Consider the following 18,050-nt stretch of genomic DNA (forward strand, 5'->3'; position numbering starts at 1 on the left):
AAAAAATTCTGTGTGAGTCAGTCATGGGAACTACAAATTCAGGTAGTTAAAGCATGGACTCTGAAGTTAGATACATGTATCAATCTGAGCTCTGCTATTTATAAACCATTGGACCTTGGCCAAGTCACTTTTCTAAGCTGCCGTTTTCTAACTTGTTAACATGAAAAAGTGATTGGCTAGCATGTAGGTTGGCTGTGAATATATGGCATGATATAACCTAAATATATATATTAAAGCCTAAGCGACCATTACGACCAAATGACCGGTTGACCAGTTGCTATGATGCGCACTGACCACCAGGGGGGCAGATGCTCAATGCAGGAGCTGCCTCCTGGTGGTCAGTGCGCTTCCATAGCCAATCTCCCGTGGCCCCCTCCCCCATGCCAGCCAGTCAACCTCCCATAGCCCCTTCCCCCTCACCTCCCACCTGGCCAACCACCCGTGGTCCCTCCCAATGAGGGGCCTGGTAGGTCAACCTCCCGTGGTTCGTTCCCCCAGCCGGCAGGACCCCCCGATAGGCCCTGATTGGGGGGCCAGCCGGCCAACCTCCTGCAGCTCCTCCACCCCCCTGCCCCCCCGCCCCCCCTGCCTGGCTGGCTGACCTCCAGATAGGCCTTGATTGCTGGCCAGGCTGAGGGACCCCACCCATGCATGAATTCATGCACTGGGCCTCTAGTTCTATCTAGTAATAGACAAACATGGTAACTGACCGTACCTTCGCTACACTTCCCATTGGCTAATCAGCGTGATATGCAAATTAACCACCAACGAAGATGGTGGATAATTTGCATACTGCAGGCAGGGCGGGGCAGCGCGAGCCGCCAGCGCGCTGCCATCCAGGGCAGGCCGGCCCCAGAAGCCCCAGAAGCGACCTGATTTGGCAGTAACTCTATCAGTAAGCACTCTGAAAGTCAGTGGCATAAATGCACCAATTAAAAGACAGATTATGAGGGTGAATCAAAACAAAACCCACTTTAAATATAAAGACACATATAGATTAAAAGTAAATGAATTAAGCTGCAGTCTGTTTTGGTCAGTGGATAGAGCATGAGCCCGTGGACCGAAGGGTCCCAGGTTCGATTCCAGTCAAGGGCCTGTACCTCAGTTGCTGGCTTGATCCCCAGTCCCTATCAGAGCATGTGCAGGAGGCAACCAATCAATGTGTCTCTCCCTTTCCTTTCACACTCTCTAAAATTCAATGGAATAATATCCTTGGGTGAAGATTAACAAAAACAAAGTAAATGGATTAAGTAACATTAAAGAGATTATAAGAAAAATATATTCCAAATTTTGTTAGTAGTATAATGGTTATGTTTAAATTATTAACACCTAAGAAATTGGGTGAAGGGTACATACAATATGCTGTAGTACTTTATAGTTTTTTTTACATGTATGAGATTATTTCAAATTAAAATATTAAAAAATTAAAAATTAATAAAATATTAATTGAAATGTATCTGTATTACATGAAAAATCTCCTAATTGCTTCTAGCATAATTTATTAAACTGTGCTAAAACTTGCAAGAGTTCAATTAAAAAAATATCTTAATTCTAAATGATATAATAGAAAATATATAATAGTGCAGTTATAAGCACTTACCTGAAAATAAAAATTTAAAGAAGTAAATTTAAAGAAGGGATTAGCCAAAGAAAATATATGCACAGCCCATGGACACAGACAACAGTCTGGTGATGGCCAGAGAGAAGTGGGGGGCAAGAGCTGGGTAGAGGGGGCAAAAGGGGGGAAATAGGGACATCCTCTATAATAATAATAAAAGGCTAATATACACATTGACTGAACGGCAAAATGACCGGTTGCTATGATGCGCACTGCCCCCAGGGGGCAGACGCTCAATGCAGGAGCTGTCCCCTGGTGGTCAGTGCACTTCCATATGGGGAGTGCCACTCAGCCAGAAGTTGGCTCATGGCTGGCCAGCGCAGTGGTGGTGGCAGGAGCCTCTCCCACCGCCGTGTCAGCACTAAGAATGTCCAACTAACGGTTTAGACCTGATCCCTTGGGGGCCTAAGCCTTTAGTTGGACATCCCCTGAGGGCTCCCTGCCTGCCAGAAGGATGTCTGACTGCAAGCTTAGGCCTGATCCCCTGGGGAGTGGGCCTAAGTCGACAGGTGGACATCCCCCAAGGGGTCCTGGACTGTGAATGGGCACAGGCTGGGCTGAGGGACCCCCTTCCCCCCGAGTGCACAAATTTTTGTGCACCAGGCCTCTAGTATGACATAAAGCTCTTGAAGCTCTTAGAATAGTGCCTAACATCTGGTAAGTACAAATATTCCATACGTATTACCTGTTGTAAGTAGTGTTATGTATCTACCAAATAATAAAATTTTATTATTAAAAAAGTAAACTTATACATGGGTGATGATAATTCAGTTCAGTTCTTCAAGCTGCACCTGGTCACCACACTTTAAGGGAGATAGAATCCTACTGAAGGTCTAGAGGAGAGTGATCAGGTTGGTTGGTAAAGGAAATGGAAATAATGTCTTATGATGAGCGCTTGAAAAAAAATGTATTTGGTTATACTTTCCAAGAGAAAGCTATGGTGGGATAGGAGAATGGACATGATATTTGAAGAGCTGTATGTGTAAGACAGATGGCCCAAGGATTATCACTAGGACCTCAGGGTAGAAGGTGTAGGACAGCTCTCAGCTTGGTAAACCTTTTTAATTTTTGAAATTTGTTAAATATAAGGAGTACTTTGGGTAAATAATGAGATCTTTTATTGAAGGTTTAGTTTTATTTGCCGACTGATTATTTCATTGGAATTTGTAGAGAGTTGGATTTTGATGACTTACTTAAGATATGGGGGAAAGGTAAAGATATTATTAATATGTTAAGTTAAACTCAAAACGAGGATTAAAAATTACTTGCTGTTTCCAATTTGTGGCAATAATAGATTCCAAAATATTTTGCTCTTAATTGGAATGGTTGCTCAAAGAGTAAGACATGTTGCCAAATTTATACATTTTGTCTTAGTCTTCTCTTTTGGCAATCTTTCATTCATTTATTCTTTCTATTGTGTGTGTCAGGTACTCTTAGGTTTTGGGAGACAAAAAGGTAACTTAACAAAGTTTAACCAACCCAGGCCCGTTACCTTGTTTTTTAAGTCTCCTCCTCTTAAAATTTTCATGCATACATTTAAAAGAGAAATGGGCAAGAAAATTGCATTTCATATAATGAGTGTTTTTATGACTAATTTGGAGGAACACATGGGTTGCATATATTGAGAGATATCTGTAATAAATTGATATGAGAAAGAAATAAAATTAAGCATATTAGTAAAATAAAGGATACATTTCTGTGTTTTAATAGTATTTGAGATAAAAAATACTCTGGATAATGTCTTAATGATCATTTTGTAAACATGTTAGTCTGATTATTAGATTTAGAAGTTGCTGTAAGCATGCATTTGAATATTTAAAATTTGATGCATTAATTTTGTTCATCTTCATGTGCACATGCACACATACATACATGCATACGATAGCTGTAAATTTGTTTTCTCTAAGGTAATTAAAATCAGCATATCTTCTTTCTATGAATCAAGGAAGGTGTCAATTTGTTATATATATGAAAATGTAAAGTAAGCTTTTAAATATACATATAGTCATACCTAGCTGTAACCTTACTTACTATACAGATAATTAATTATAGTATGTGGGGCATAAATAGTGTTCACATTCCAAATAGTTTTAATTAGGTTGTAAGTGACCTTGATTTTGGCTTTGTTACATTATTGTGTTAGATTAAGTACCTATAAATAATGAGCATTAATTATTATGAAAATATAATTTATCGGTAATGCAAAAACAGATTTGCTTAGCACATTTTTCTTGAGAGAAAAATGCTAAATAAGTGGTGTCCTCATTTTCATGGTCATATTTTTATGTTGTTTAAGATTTTATTTTGGACTGTATGAATATTAGTAACTTATTATGCCACAAACCAAACTAAGAATAATTTATAATGTTATAAATAATATACTCTGCTTTATTTTAGTACTCAGTTCAACATGGATTATTAATTCAAAACCTTTTCAAGGTTATTCAGTTTTAAATGTTTTCTCTGACTGTACTTCATTATTCTTAGTTTTTAATACATAGATCATTTTAATTTCACATGCAAGTCTAAAATTGCTTATTATCTCAAAGGAAGACATTCCCTAAATTGAATATAGTAAGCATAGGCTTACTGCAATGTATAATGTATACCATTTATTACATACTAGGGGCCCAGTGCACAAATTCTTGCACCTTCAAAGGAACTGTGGGCTGTAAGGCTGCAGTGGGCACTGGGGCAGGCCTCGGCCCATCCTCCGTGCCCCACCTGGCCCTTCCCGCCATGGCCCCCGGTCCCCTGTCTGCCAGCAGCCCCGCTCTTGCTGCCACTGCTGCTCCCACGCGCTGACGGCGCCGGCCCTGGCCCCGCTTGTACCCGCCTACAGCGCCGAGTGGGCCCTGCGCCAGCAGCAGGTGCGAGTGGCAGCTGCTGCCCCTGTTGCCCCTCAGGAGCAGGAGGAGGTGGAGAAGCCCTCAGGGGCGATTGGGGCTGGCAGTGGGTGCGAGCGGGGCCAGTGCAGGCAGTGGGTGTGAGCAGTGGCTCTGGCACTGGCAAGTGCAATCGGGGCCGTTGCCAGCAGTGGGTGCGAGCAGCGGCTGCCAGCCCCAGTTGCCCCTCAGGAACAGGGGGAGGTGGAGAAGCAATGAGGGACGATCGGGGCTGGCAGCCACAGCTTGCACCTGCTAATGGTGCCGAGCAATCGGGGCTGGCACCAGGTGCTGGTAGCAGGTGCAAGTGGCGGCTCTGGCACCGGCAGCAGGTTCGAGCGGGGCCAGCCGCTGGCAGCAGGTGCGAGTGCCAGGTGGGACCGCTGTGCACAGGAGCAAAGAATTTTCAGTAACCACCAGAGGCTCGCCCCAATGACAGCAACCAACGCCCCTCCTTGGTCTGGTGCCCTTGCTCACCTGCTCCACCATCCTGCCGTAGCCAACACCTGCCATATTCCACACACGCCCCCTGGTGGTCAGTCATGTCATAGGGACCGGTTGTTCGGTTGTTCTGTTGTTCAGTCCATTTGCACATTAGGGTTTTATATATATAGATAGTAGAAGTGCCACATGCATACCTCCTGTAATTAAAAAGGAAATACATGTGTTGTCTTTAGTTAAATTTATGAGAATCAGAATGTCTCCTCTTTTTCTTGGGGCTTTCTTGAATAGACACTGGTACAGTATATGGTTTTTCTATCTCCCTACTATGCTTAGAATCCCAGCCTGAATAGAGAATTTTTCTATCATCCTGTTTTAATATGTACAGTTATTCCAGCTTCATATAATAAACTTCTGGAGCTTTTTCCTTTTCTCTTGTTATTTTCAAACACTTCAATAAAGTGATTATCTCTTTCATGAAAGTTTGATACTAGTATGCTTTGAAAACTGTTGGGCCAGGTGTCTTTTTGGAGGAGTCTTTGATCACCAATTCAAATTTTCCAGTAGTTGCTGGTTTAGTCAGATTTTATATTTCTTCTTAAATCAAGTTTGTCAATTACATTTTTCTGTGAAGTTAGCCATTTCATCTAAGTACTCAAGTTTTTAGCTGTACAGATATTTATAATTTCTCCGTATTTAAAAAATTAAACTAGATTTCAGTTTATGTTGCTGCTTTCTATCTGCCTTTTCTCTAGGATTTTTTATTTTTGCTAGAGGAATGCTTTGTTTTGTACTCAGAGAATTGGCTTTTGGTTTTGTTGCTCTGGTCTTTACTTTTTTTCCACCTGTTTTAGCTCTTCTTTATGTAGCATGTATTAGTTTTAAAATAAGACATCTGACAGTTTAACAACCTTTAGATATGTAAGAGGTTGGGACAAGCCTAATGGCTTTCAAGATACATCCAGTTATAAGAGATGCATTTCTCTCACATTGGAAATGGGTTTCTCCTTTAACATTTTAATCTGTTTACTACTATTTGTTTTCTTTCTTATGCTATTAATAATAATCATGATAATATTTGAAATATTCTAAAAATATACCGCAAAGTGACCTCAAGAACATTAATTGGGTCTGAAAAATAAAATAGATCGCAATGAGATATTCCAAAAACTATGTGTTTTTTGACCCAGAAATTAATGCTGACAGACAGCAACCCCATATTGATCATTACTTATATATAAGGCAGTTTGCTAGATAGTATTTGTTTAAAACACAAGTGGATAATCCTTCAACTTTGCACAAGTTTATCAATAGTAAGAGAATAATTTTTGTGATTGACAATAGCTTTGTCCTTTTTTTCTTGAATCGTATACCGTCTTTTTAAAATTAATAGACTCTTGCCCTAGCTGGTTTGATTCAGTAGATAGAGCGTTGGGCCACTGACTGAAGGGTCCCGGGTTTAATTTGGGTCAAGGGCACATACCTGAGTTGCAGGCTGGATACCAGGCCCTGGTCAGGGTGTGTGCAGTAGGCAACCAATCAATGTGTCTCTCTCACATTGATGTTTCTCTCTCTAAAAATCAATGGAGAAATATCCTTGGTGAGGATTAACAACAACAAAAAAAGTAAATAATAAAAATTAGTAGACTTTTTAGAGTAGTTTTATGTTTACAGAAACATTTAATAGATATTATAGTGTTCCCATATACCCTCTTTTGTTTCCTAAATTATTTTAATGGAAGCAACTGCTTTGTTTGAGCTTCATAGTATTACTTATTTTAAAGTCTTTTGTCACATCCTTCCTTATTACTGTTTTCTGGAGGGAACTTGTGTTCCCTTATTGATTTTATCGACCATCATTTTTAGTGTAAGATTTCTTAATAAGTTTTACAATTTTAATTTTATGTTGATTTCTGGCTTTTTTCCAACCAAATTGTTTCGTCTCCCAGTCTTAGATTCCCATGCAACTGTGGGCCCAAGTGTCATTCTTTTCAGCCCCTTCTCACGAACAGTGGAGCTCTATGTCCATACCCTGGTTTCCAACTAAGCCTAGCTGGAGCTTTACAATTGTTAAGGAGCAGTTTCCATCTAGATTACCACACAGCAGCCCAATACCTGGCCTTGCTGTCCAGAACTGGAGCCCAACTTGTCACTTTATTCCCATTCAGTGCTTTGCCTCGTTTGCTTAATTTCTGGTCCAGGGACATAGTATTTGTCTTATTTGAAGTTTGAAGTGTCTGTTATATTTTTTCTTTTTCTGTTTTACTAGAGGAAGTTTGTTAAGCATGAATTTTGTGCAATCTTTTCTTCTTAATCTTAATCTCTAATACTTGTTTTTTAAGAAGGGGTTTTTTAAAAACCCCTTCCTATCTTAAGCATAAAAGGAAAAGGGTTTTTCAAGGAAATTTTAAGATGTGTAAAAGTAAAATATAAATTTTAGTGTTGTTGTTTTTAAAAGAAATGGCTCTTATTATCCTTATAGGATTATCATATTTTTTATTGTGATAAACTGTTTAAGGGCTTAGCTAAAACTTGAAAAAATAGTAAAATAAATAAATTTAGTATGTAGAATGTATATGCCAATTATACTTCACAATAGTGATCAATTCACACTTACTCAACTATTCTTTCTACTTACGGTTAAAATAAAAACTAATAAGTTTCCTCAAGGTAATGGAAAATTAACTATTTTCCAATAAAAATAACTACAGCCTTTATAAGTATTTTGATGATTATGGAAAAAAACACCACCAAACCAGGAACTCATTATATCGTTGTTAAGCCTTATGTTTTGCTTTATTTTTCTACTTTTAATCCTGTCTTCAGTTTTATATGAGTAATGGTTTTCATAACTTAGTTCCTTATGCGTTTTATACATCAGCTGATACCCAGAAAGAGTGATGTATAATATAATATTTTTGAGGATTGAATTTCTGTGTAGAAATTTCTGTGTAGGTAGAGTTTAGTTCATTTCAAATCCCCCAAATAGAAAAATTCCATGATAAATTCTGTATTTTTTTATTGTCTTTGCCAATAAGGAAAAAGATTAAACATTACTGCTTGTATATTATCCGTCTACCATGAAATGTAATAAATAATTCTCATGTAAATATTAAATGTGTAATGAGGAGCTATGGGTGTTTCTTTATCTGAAAGATGTTTATTTTCTTTTGATATACAAAGAAATTAGCTTACTTAGAATATAAATATCTCACCCACTTGCTCCATTTGATAAATCTTGCCATTTAGATGCTCAAGCAAATTTTTAATTTTTATGCGTAGGCTGCTATTCCTTTTTGTAACTAGCTTAGTTCAAAATGATGTCTTCTAATGAGCACCCTGCACTTATTGCATCTCCATTCCTCTTAGTTTCAGTTAGATATTAGGCTAGGGAATTTTCTAATTAATTCAAGTGACTAGGTAGTTAAAACATTCACTTTTATTGCTATTATGAAATAAGAATTACTAATATTATTACACTAAAATAATTTTTCATTTAGAAGATGTTTTATGTTAGAGTGATTCCCATGTGGTTAAATTGTGTTTGCTAAAAAAAAAAAAAAAAAAGTCTTTTCCTTTGAAAAATAAGATTTGATAGAGAAAATTAAGTTTAAATTGTCTGATCATTGGCTTTTGTACTTTAGGTATTAGCTGATTTGTCTACATGGTAAGAGATTTTTTTGTTTATATAATTTCTCGTGTTTACTCTAAATCTGATAAATGTGTGAAAAACTATTTTGTTTACTAAGTTAATGATGCTTTATGTACTTAATAGACAAAATGTGAAAAAATGGTAAATTAGAAGCTGGTTTGTATTATTTAAAAATAAAATATTTTCTGATTAAGATATATGTATTATTATAGAAAGATTGGAAAAATAAGGAAAATGAAATAAGTATACAAGTTAGTAATATTCTTTCAGCATGTCTCTGAATAGGACTTGTTTCCATTTTTTTATGGATATGATAATATATGTAAGGAGCATAATTTAGAGAAATAAGAAAATGAAGACATAAAGTGCCCAAACTTGGAAGCAGTCAAGATACCTTTTAGTAGGAGGAGGGGGGATGAATAAACATATGGTGGTATAACCATATAATGGAATATTATTCTGTGATAAAAGGAAATGAGGCATCAAGCTACTTGGAGGGAATGTAAATGAATACTGCTAAGTGAAATAAGCCAATCTGAAAAGGCTTCATTACTTTATAATTCCAACTGTATGGTATTCTGGAAAGGACAAAACCATGGAAACAGTAAAAAGATAATTGGTTGCCAGGGCCTGGAAAGAAAGGAGAAAGGAATGAATTGGTGGAGCACAAGGGATTTTTAGGGCAGTGAATCTATTCTGTATTATCCTCTAATGATGGATACATGCGAGAGTCATACATTTGTCAAAACCTGTAGAATGTACAACACAAGGAGTGAACTTAAATATAAAATTACAGGCTTTAAAAAATCTAATTTGATAGAATGATACAACTAGACATAAATTATGCCATGTAAACATATTGTGTCTAGATCCAGCAGAGCATTTTAGAGTAAAAACAAAATATCTTCTAGAACAGTGTTGTCTTTTGACAATGATAGAAATATTGTTTGCTCTCCAACATGGCAGCCAGTAGCCAAATGTGGCTGTTGATCCTCTGGAAATGTGGCTAATATAACTGAGGAACTGTACTTTCAACTTTGTATAATTGCAATTACTGAGAACATAAATAGCTTCATGTGGCTAGTGGCTATAATGTTAAACAAGGAAGTATCTAAATTGGACAAACAAGATAGAGAACCTTCCGCTGGTGATTAATACAGTTAGATGGAGTTAACAGTTGATAGAAAAACTTGTCCCTAAGTATTGGTTTATTGACATTTTGGGGTCAAGTCTTCACTTTTTTGCTGCAATTTTTTAACTTTTGTCCTGTCCTCAGTACTTTAATCAATAATTTGCATGAAGACATAGTCATTGAGCTGTGTTCAGGACAGATTCAACATTAATAATGTTTACTGATGTGATGGATGCCAGAGTCTGGATTTAGTTTAGCTCTTAAAAAACTGGAAGAAGAAACAGGAAGAAAGTGAATCTAATAAGGGATTCATTTGAAATTCTGGGCTCAAAATTTACACAAAGTACAGAATATGGGAATTTTGGCTACCTTTGAATTCCTGTGGAACAAACCTAAACCCAACTGTTTTTATTTAGTTGCATATTCAGTTTGAACCAACAGTATGATGTTGTTACCATTTATGCTATGTTCAAAAAAATTTACCATCTAGTCCAAAGTTGTTTTAGTCTTAGTCACCTGATCTGATCAAATTATGTTTAAAATATGTCTTGTTTGGGATGCCAGTAAAAGGTTTTCTGAAGGAGCCTGGATGGAGAATCATCTAGAAATCAAGTTATATGACTAGTAAGGAATTTATGTGTGTTTACCTGGGAGAAAAGGAACTTGTGCATGAAGTGTGGCTACTACTTTGCCTTATCTTCAGATATTTGAAAGGTTGCCTTGTAGGTCATTCTCTGTAACCCCAGATGGCACAGTAGAGTGATAGGTGAAAGCTATAGGGAGACGGTTTGGGCTCAATATGAGGACGGTTGTTTTTTTATTTTATTTTATAACTAGAGGCCCGGTGCATGAAATTCATGCACTGTTGTGTGTGTCTGTGTGTGTGTGGGGGGGGTGGGGGGGTGGGGGGGTGGTGTCCCTCAGCCCAGCCTGTGTCCTCTTGAAGTCCAGGAGCCCTGGGGGGGATGTTGGACTGATGGGAGTGGGCCTAAGCCAGGGGTGGGCAAACTTTTTGACTCGAGGGCCACAATGGGTTCTTAAACTAGACCGGAGGGCCGGAACAAAAGCCTGGATGGAGTGTTTGTGTGAACTAATATAAATTCAAAGTAAACATCATTACATAAAAGGGTATGGTCTTTTTTTTTTTTTTTTAGTTTTATCCATTTCAAGCGAGCCGAAGTTTGCCCACAGCTGGCCTAAGCCCTCAGTAGGACATACATCCTTAGCACTTCCAGGAAGGCAGGAGAGGCTCCCACCACCACCGGTGACAGCTGTCAACCCAGCTTCTGGCTGAGTGGCGCTCCCCCTGTGGGAGTGCACTGACCACCAGGGGGCAGCTCTGTACTGAGCATCTGCCCCCTGGTGGTGAGTGCATGTCATAGCAACCGGTTGTTCTGCCCTTTGGTTGATTTGCATATTAGCCTTTTATTATATAGGATTAACATTGTCTAGCAGTGGCATGAACTGCCTTATAAGATTTCCTGCTGGCAGAAGTATGTTGGATGTTCATTAGCCAAAAAAGTTTGTCAGTAACAGCAGTGTTTATTAAGTACTTGTTGTCAGACACTATATTAATTTCTTTTAACAGATGAGATAGGTCAGGCTCAGATTGCTCCAGAAAGTTGCTCAGAGTCATATAATTAGTTATTGTCACTAAACTTAGTTCTTTTTGTCTCCAGGCTTAAGTTTTCAACTGTCCTGTTAGTCTGCCCTCCCATGGCAGTAATTATTTCTCTTATGAGAGCTTTGTTTAGGTGTTCTCGAAGGTTCCTTCCAAACTGAGCTTAGATGACCCCATTGTAATTTCTAGGGAAGGTGTATGTGAAAGCTGACAATGAGGAAGATTAGTAGGTCCTAGTACAGAACAGATTGGAGACATAGTGATAGTGGGCAGGAAGGTTAACTAGGAAGCTGTGATCTAACCAATGAATAAAGTTTTAGATGGAGAAGTTGTTTCAAATCTATTGCTGCTTTTTTACAGAGTGCCAGGATATATTTTATTTTACTTCACCATTGAATCAAGAATAATTTCCCAGCAGAAATTAGTCAGAATATATCCATATATATATTATAATCATGAGCACACTTCCTTGGAAAAAAGTTCTGAAATAAATATGCATATCACATATATTTTGTTAATATTTGTTACATGCAGTAGTTTATTACTAGATACCTTTGTAGTGTTTTCTTTGAATTATTCTGTCATGATTACTTTTAAATGATAAATCTTGGCAAAGATCAACTTAATATTTCTTCAGATCAACACAATGTAAAATATATGCTCTATATGTATAACACTTAATACCTGGCCTGGGAAATAATTATTATCATGATAGCAGAGTATTTTGTGTACTTTTCTTATGTCCTTGTTTAGTATTCATTTATTTGATAATATTAAATACCCAAAGTTAATTTATTATATGCAAGCCATAGTGTCAAGTACGTTTTTTAGTTATCACAGCTCTACAAATGATATGTATGTACTCTTATTTCCCTGGTACAAATGAGAAATGGAGGCTCAGAAAGGACATTTAAAGTCCTAAAGCCTAGTTAACAGTAGGTTGACAATTTGAGCCCTGGCTGAGTATTCTCCTACCCTAAACTGCTATACTAGTATTCATAAATTTGTTAAATTATTAAATTCAGTTGACAGACAAGGGATAATATAAAGTATGTAATGACTGGGTTGCTGACTTAGAATGCAATTATGCAAAAGTTTTGAAAATTTGAGCAGTGATGGTATCAGTGGATTATACATAGCATGTATTTCTTTAAATACTGTAAAGCAGCAGCAATTTTCAGAAACACCATTCACTTAATAACTTACATAAAAATATATTAAATATAGATATTGATTATAAGACATGCCCCGATCAGAAAACTGTTAAATTGTAAAAAAAACTTTTATAACAGAATGCTACATTAAGCATTGGTCTTCAGATTTTTTTTATCCTACCTTCTAATCATTTTTGATAATGCACCCCTGATATAAATGTAGTTATTTAATTTTACATTATGTAGATTACTATTATAACTCCTAAAACATACATAGAAATGGCGAATTAAAAAGAATACTGTTTTAAAAATAATGTTTAACTTTATCATGTGATTGAATATACTTCCATATTTTTGAATCACACCTTGTGATGTTCTGAAGTTCAGTTCAGTACTTCATCTTTAGATCTTTGGAGAGCCATTGGAAGTTTGTTGACTTTCAGTGAATTCTTTAACTTTGACTAGTTGGAAACAAAAATAGAACTGACAGACCATTTATAAATATTGAAATTTTATCTACTTTAAAGTCTGTTTTAGTGATTACATACTATTTTATTCAACATTTTTTTACTAACCTGAGAAGTAGAATTAAAACAAGACACTAACATGATCAGAATTGTGTTTTCCTTTGAAATATTTTGCCTCTAAATATTTGAGTGAACCCAAAATCCAAGTATGTTTTTTATTTACTTTGTGGTTGCACAAACCCTCAGCATATCTCTGTGTACCCCCCCTTGAGTATAGCTTTCTATTTCTTATTTAGGTCCATTATATCTTTTATTATACCATTTTCATAAGATTTATAGTATAATTTTTCCTGGTATATTATTTAAAGGTTTATGATTATATTTAATATAGCATCCACTATAGCTTTTTTCCAATTGCAATAAAAAATGACATAATTCAGAATACAGTGGAAAGTGGGGATTACTTTTGCTGAGAGATTAACAAGCTACATTCACCTGTTAAATAAGAAACAAGCACATGTTCTGAAGTATTTTCTTTGGCATCTCAGAAACGTATTCTGTTGGTTAACTTTTTGACTGTTTCCATTCATCTTTTAATTTGATGAAAAATTACTTTAATTATTTAATTTAATGAAAAAGGATTCATAATAACAATAAGAACTTTGAGAACTTTTGTCTGTTTAGAAAGCCTTAATAGATGATAATGACTTTAACATCTATCAGGAAAAGGATGTTACCTGTCTTTTCCTATTGTGTCTCCTTTAAAGTCTTATATCCTTAATTTATAGCCAGGATAATGAAACATGCCTTTGTATTATTTGAAAACTGCATTCTTTTTTCTTTCTTTAAAACTCTGTAGTTGATGTCTGTTTCTGTACCCACACATTCCTTTCCCTCCCCTTATGTTTTCAATTTGGTTGCATCTGGAATTGTGTCAGTGCACAGAGCAGTGATCCTGACAGATGTACCTTTACAGTCACTTTCGCTGCCAAATTAGTTTGTAGTGCAAATCTTGAACGAGAGCTGCACCTGCTCTCAATGTGGATAAAAATGGCAAATGTTAGGAAAAGCATAATTTTAGGATTGCTTCTAACCTGATGGCAGCTGATCTCAGAATTCTGCTGGGGATTCTTCATCTTGGAGTTATGGAAATTCTGCTATTCAGAGCAAAAGAGCCTCCTTGTCCCTTTTGCCAAGTCTTAGGTGTGTTATTTTTGTATAAATAATGTGCTCTTTGTACTGTGATCTTAAAATCATGTTGTGGACTAAAATTTTTTAACCAGAATCTCTAATTTATCATGTGTGAACATTTAATTTCAGATTAAATAACCTTCACTAGCAAAGAATATGTATAAGGGTAACTCTGCCAAAAGGAATTATTTTCTTATGGAAGAAATGGTCTCAGTTTAGGAATTAACACATTCTTTGATAGTTGATAGGATATATAGGACGTTTCATGTTTCATGTAGAGAGCATTTCCTTCTGCAATTTGTTTGGAGCGTGTTTAGGGAAAAGTAACTATGTAAATATGTATTGCAAGTATTTTTTTTAAAAAATAGCCTTATTGATATACAGGGTGAAGCAAAAGTAGGTGTATAGTAGTGAGTTCACAAAACAGTTTATTCTTATATTATTTGTTAATTATTGTATTATTTTTCATACAAACAGCTGTAAACCTACATTTGCCACATGCTGTATAATTCACATACCATATAATTTACCCATTTAAAGTACACAAATAAATGGTGTTTAGTATATTCACAGATAATTGCAAACCTCACCAAAGTCAATTTTAGAGCATTTTTATCACCTCAGAAAAAATTCTAAACCTTTAGCTTCTATCCCTCCACCTCCATCCCCCCTCAACTTAAACAACCACTAATAGTTTTCTGTTTTAGATATTTCTCTATTTTTATGGCCTAGTTCTCCCCCCCTACCCCCTGTCCCCAGGCAGAACTCTGGATCTGAGGGAGGGGACAATGGGAAGCTTCTGTCTGAGTGACAGCCTTGCTTTAGGAGCTGAATACTTGATGGAAGTGGTGAAGGCTTGCCTCTCCTTGTGTGGAATCACTGCTTTGAGAGCCAGGGTGAGAGTGATTGGGGCCCCAGTATTTTCCATGATGCTTTGCCTGTAGGAAGAGCTGTTCCATGATTGGAGGAGAGATGGAAGAAGGATGGCCTTCTTTGTAGATAATGTCAGTAAAAAGAACAGCAAGAATAAAATATTTATTAAATATTTAATGTCTCATATATACTCAACATAAATTTCTACTTTTAATAGTGATTTTATTTGTGTGGAATCTCTGAGAACAGTTAGAATTAGGTAAATATAAAATCTTCACTTGCAAAATTAGAGTATAACATTTCTAGATAGGAGAAAAATAATATCCCAAACTGTACTTGAGTAAAGCTGTAGGCTTTTTGGAACAGTCATTTCATAGAGTTTTGTAATTGAAAGCCTCTGAATCCTAAAACTCATTCTCTTACTCTGGAATCAACTTAATCTTTGGCAGCCACTCTGCATAATTAGGGAGGATATGCATGGAGACTTTTTATAAAGTTACGTAAAGCATTTGCAGTACCTTGCTTTAGATTTTGGATTTAATAAGCATTGAAAATTAATTGTTAATAAAATAATTTAATAATCATTAAACACTAAAAATTTGGCATGTCATGATTAAAACATTCTGATGATTCTTTAACTTTAAAGATTACTGTTATGTAGTAAGTTGTAAGAAAAATGGTACTCTTTGAAAAAACTAGAACTTATGTTAAAAAAGCAAATTAATTTTAGAATTTCATTTGGTTGTGTCAAGAAAAACCAAATGTAAATATTTGATATTCTGTGATGTAGAATTTTATATGTATTTATTTTTAAAAAATTTGAGTCATGTTCTGTAACTATATAATTGCAGATAGCCTTTATAAAGTTGAAAGCTCCTTAGCAATATGAAGTTACTTTTCTTTCCTAAGTTGTTGTTTTTTAAAACTTTTTTTTCTAAGTAGGACTCGGTTGAATTAGGATATTAGTAACTTTAAAAAGTTAATTTTGAGGTAACATGTTGTGATTTTCTCCTCATAAGCTATTTGAACTACTGGGACCTGATGGAATTGAACTTATTGAGAAGCTTCTTCAGAACAGAATTACAATTGTGGACAGATTTCTTAATTCTTCAAATGACTATAAGTTGCAGGCTCTTCAAGGTAAGAAAGAATTTAGTGGTGATTCTAATTTAAAGGAAAAATGCATTGGTTAGCAAATCCTTTTGATATAATTATACTTTTAATATCCTTTGGTTTATTATATAATTTACTATTAACATCTTTTAAAAGTAGAGTTTAGATATGGCAGTGTATTAAACAAATATCAATGCCCTAAAAAGGGTGGTGTGGCAAAGATTCTATTTATGTTTATATGTGACAAAAATTTTCTTTTTAGCAGAAGATTTAAATAGACAACCGTTTTTTAAAAGCAAATACATATAGCCATTAGTATGGGCCAAGTAATGTTATTTTTTTTTTTTAATTAAATCTTTATTGTTCAGATTATTACATTTGTTCCTTTTTTTCCCCCCCATAACTCCCCTCCTCCCAGTTCCCGCCCCACCCTCCGCCCTCACTCCCCACCCACTGTCCTCATCCATAGGTGCACGATTTTTGTCCAGTCTCTTCCCACATCTCCCACACCCCTTTCCCCCCCAGGAATAGTCAGTCCATTCCCTTTCTATGTCCCTGATTCTATTATAATCAACAGTTCATTCTGATCATCAGATTATTTATTCACTTGATTCTTAGATTCACTTGTTGATAGATGCATATTTGTTGTTCATAATTTGTATCTTTACCTTTTTCTTCCTCTTCCTCTTCTTAAAGGATACCTTTCAGCATTTCATATAATCCTGCTTTGGTGGTGATGAACTCCTTTAGCTTTTCCTTATCTGTGAAGCTCTTTATCTGACCTTCCGTTCTGAATGATAGCTTTGCTGGATAAAGTAATCTTGGTTGTAGGTTCTTGGTGTTCATCACTTTGAATATTTCTTGCCACTCCCTTCTGGCATGCAAAGTTTCTGTTGAGAAATCAGCTGACAGTCGTATGGGTATTCCCTTGTAGGTAACTGAGTTTCTTTCTCTTGCTGTTTTTAAGATTCTCTCTTTATCTTTTGCTCTTGGCATTTTAATTATGATGTGTCTTGGTGTGGTCCTCTTTGGATTCCTTTTGTTTGGGGTTCTCCGCGCTTCTTGGACCTGTAAGTCCATTTCTTTCACCAGGTAGGGGAAGTTTTCTGTCATGATTTCTTCAAATAGGTTTTCAATATCTTGCTCTCTCTCATCTTCTGGCACCCCTATAATTCTGATGTTGGTACGCTTGAAGCTGTCCCAGAGGCTCCTTACACTATCCTCGCATTTTTGGATTCTTTTTTCATTTTGCTTTTCCGGTTGGATGTTTTTTGCTTCCTCGCATTTCAAATCATTGACTTGATTCTTGCGCTCCTCTGGTCTGCTGTCGGGCGTCTGTATAGTATTCGTTATTTCAGTCCGTGTGTGCTTAATTTCTAGTTGGTTCCCCAATATAAGATCGAGGGTCTTATTAGTTTTCGTGTAGATCTCATTAAGTTTATCGGCAGCTTCTAAACAGTTCTTGAGAGACCTTAAAAGTGTGGTTCTGAACTCTATTTCTTCCATTGACAATTTTGTCCTGTTTCTTTGTCTCCTCATTTTGTTATGCTTCCTTGGTGCACCCCCTAGTGGTCTTTGATCGCAGTCTTATAGATAAATCTTGATTGTTGTAGCTAATTCCAGGGAGGGTTTGACCTCCAGGCCAAGTGGCTATGAGAGTCAGCTATGAGTGTCAGCAGTGAGAGAACTTCTGTCCTCTAGGGAGGTGCTAATCTAGCCTTTGCCTGAGGCTATCCGGCAAATGCCTCTGTGCAGGGCTTGGGCGGGGCGGGTAGCACAGGATCAACAGGGTGGGCCAGAGAGAGCAGTTATGGCGGCTCTCAGTCCTGTCCCCAGGGGCTCTGCCTCTCTGAGTCCCAGCACCCGCTGCAAAGCTGGGAGAGAAAGCTGCACTCGCTCTGAC

The 18,050-nt window shown here is 36.6% G+C and overlaps 1 protein-coding gene across 3 annotated transcripts in view; it reads left to right on the forward strand.

Moving 5' to 3' along the window:
- Positions 1-18,050, forward strand: part of ASCC3 (activating signal cointegrator 1 complex subunit 3) — a 259,219-nt gene that overhangs the window by 31,882 nt on the left and 209,287 nt on the right. For all 3 annotated transcript variants that reach the window (XM_059700849.1, XM_059700848.1, XM_059700847.1), the window contains one exon: positions 16,054-16,174. In XM_059700849.1, the coding sequence (XP_059556832.1) occupies positions 16,054-16,174 (121 nt within the window). The remainder of the gene's footprint in view (positions 1-16,053; positions 16,175-18,050) is intronic.

This window comes from Myotis daubentonii, chromosome 6 (assembly GCF_963259705.1).
Source record: "Myotis daubentonii chromosome 6, mMyoDau2.1, whole genome shotgun sequence".
Classification (NCBI taxonomy): Eukaryota; Metazoa; Chordata; class Mammalia; order Chiroptera; family Vespertilionidae; genus Myotis; species Myotis daubentonii.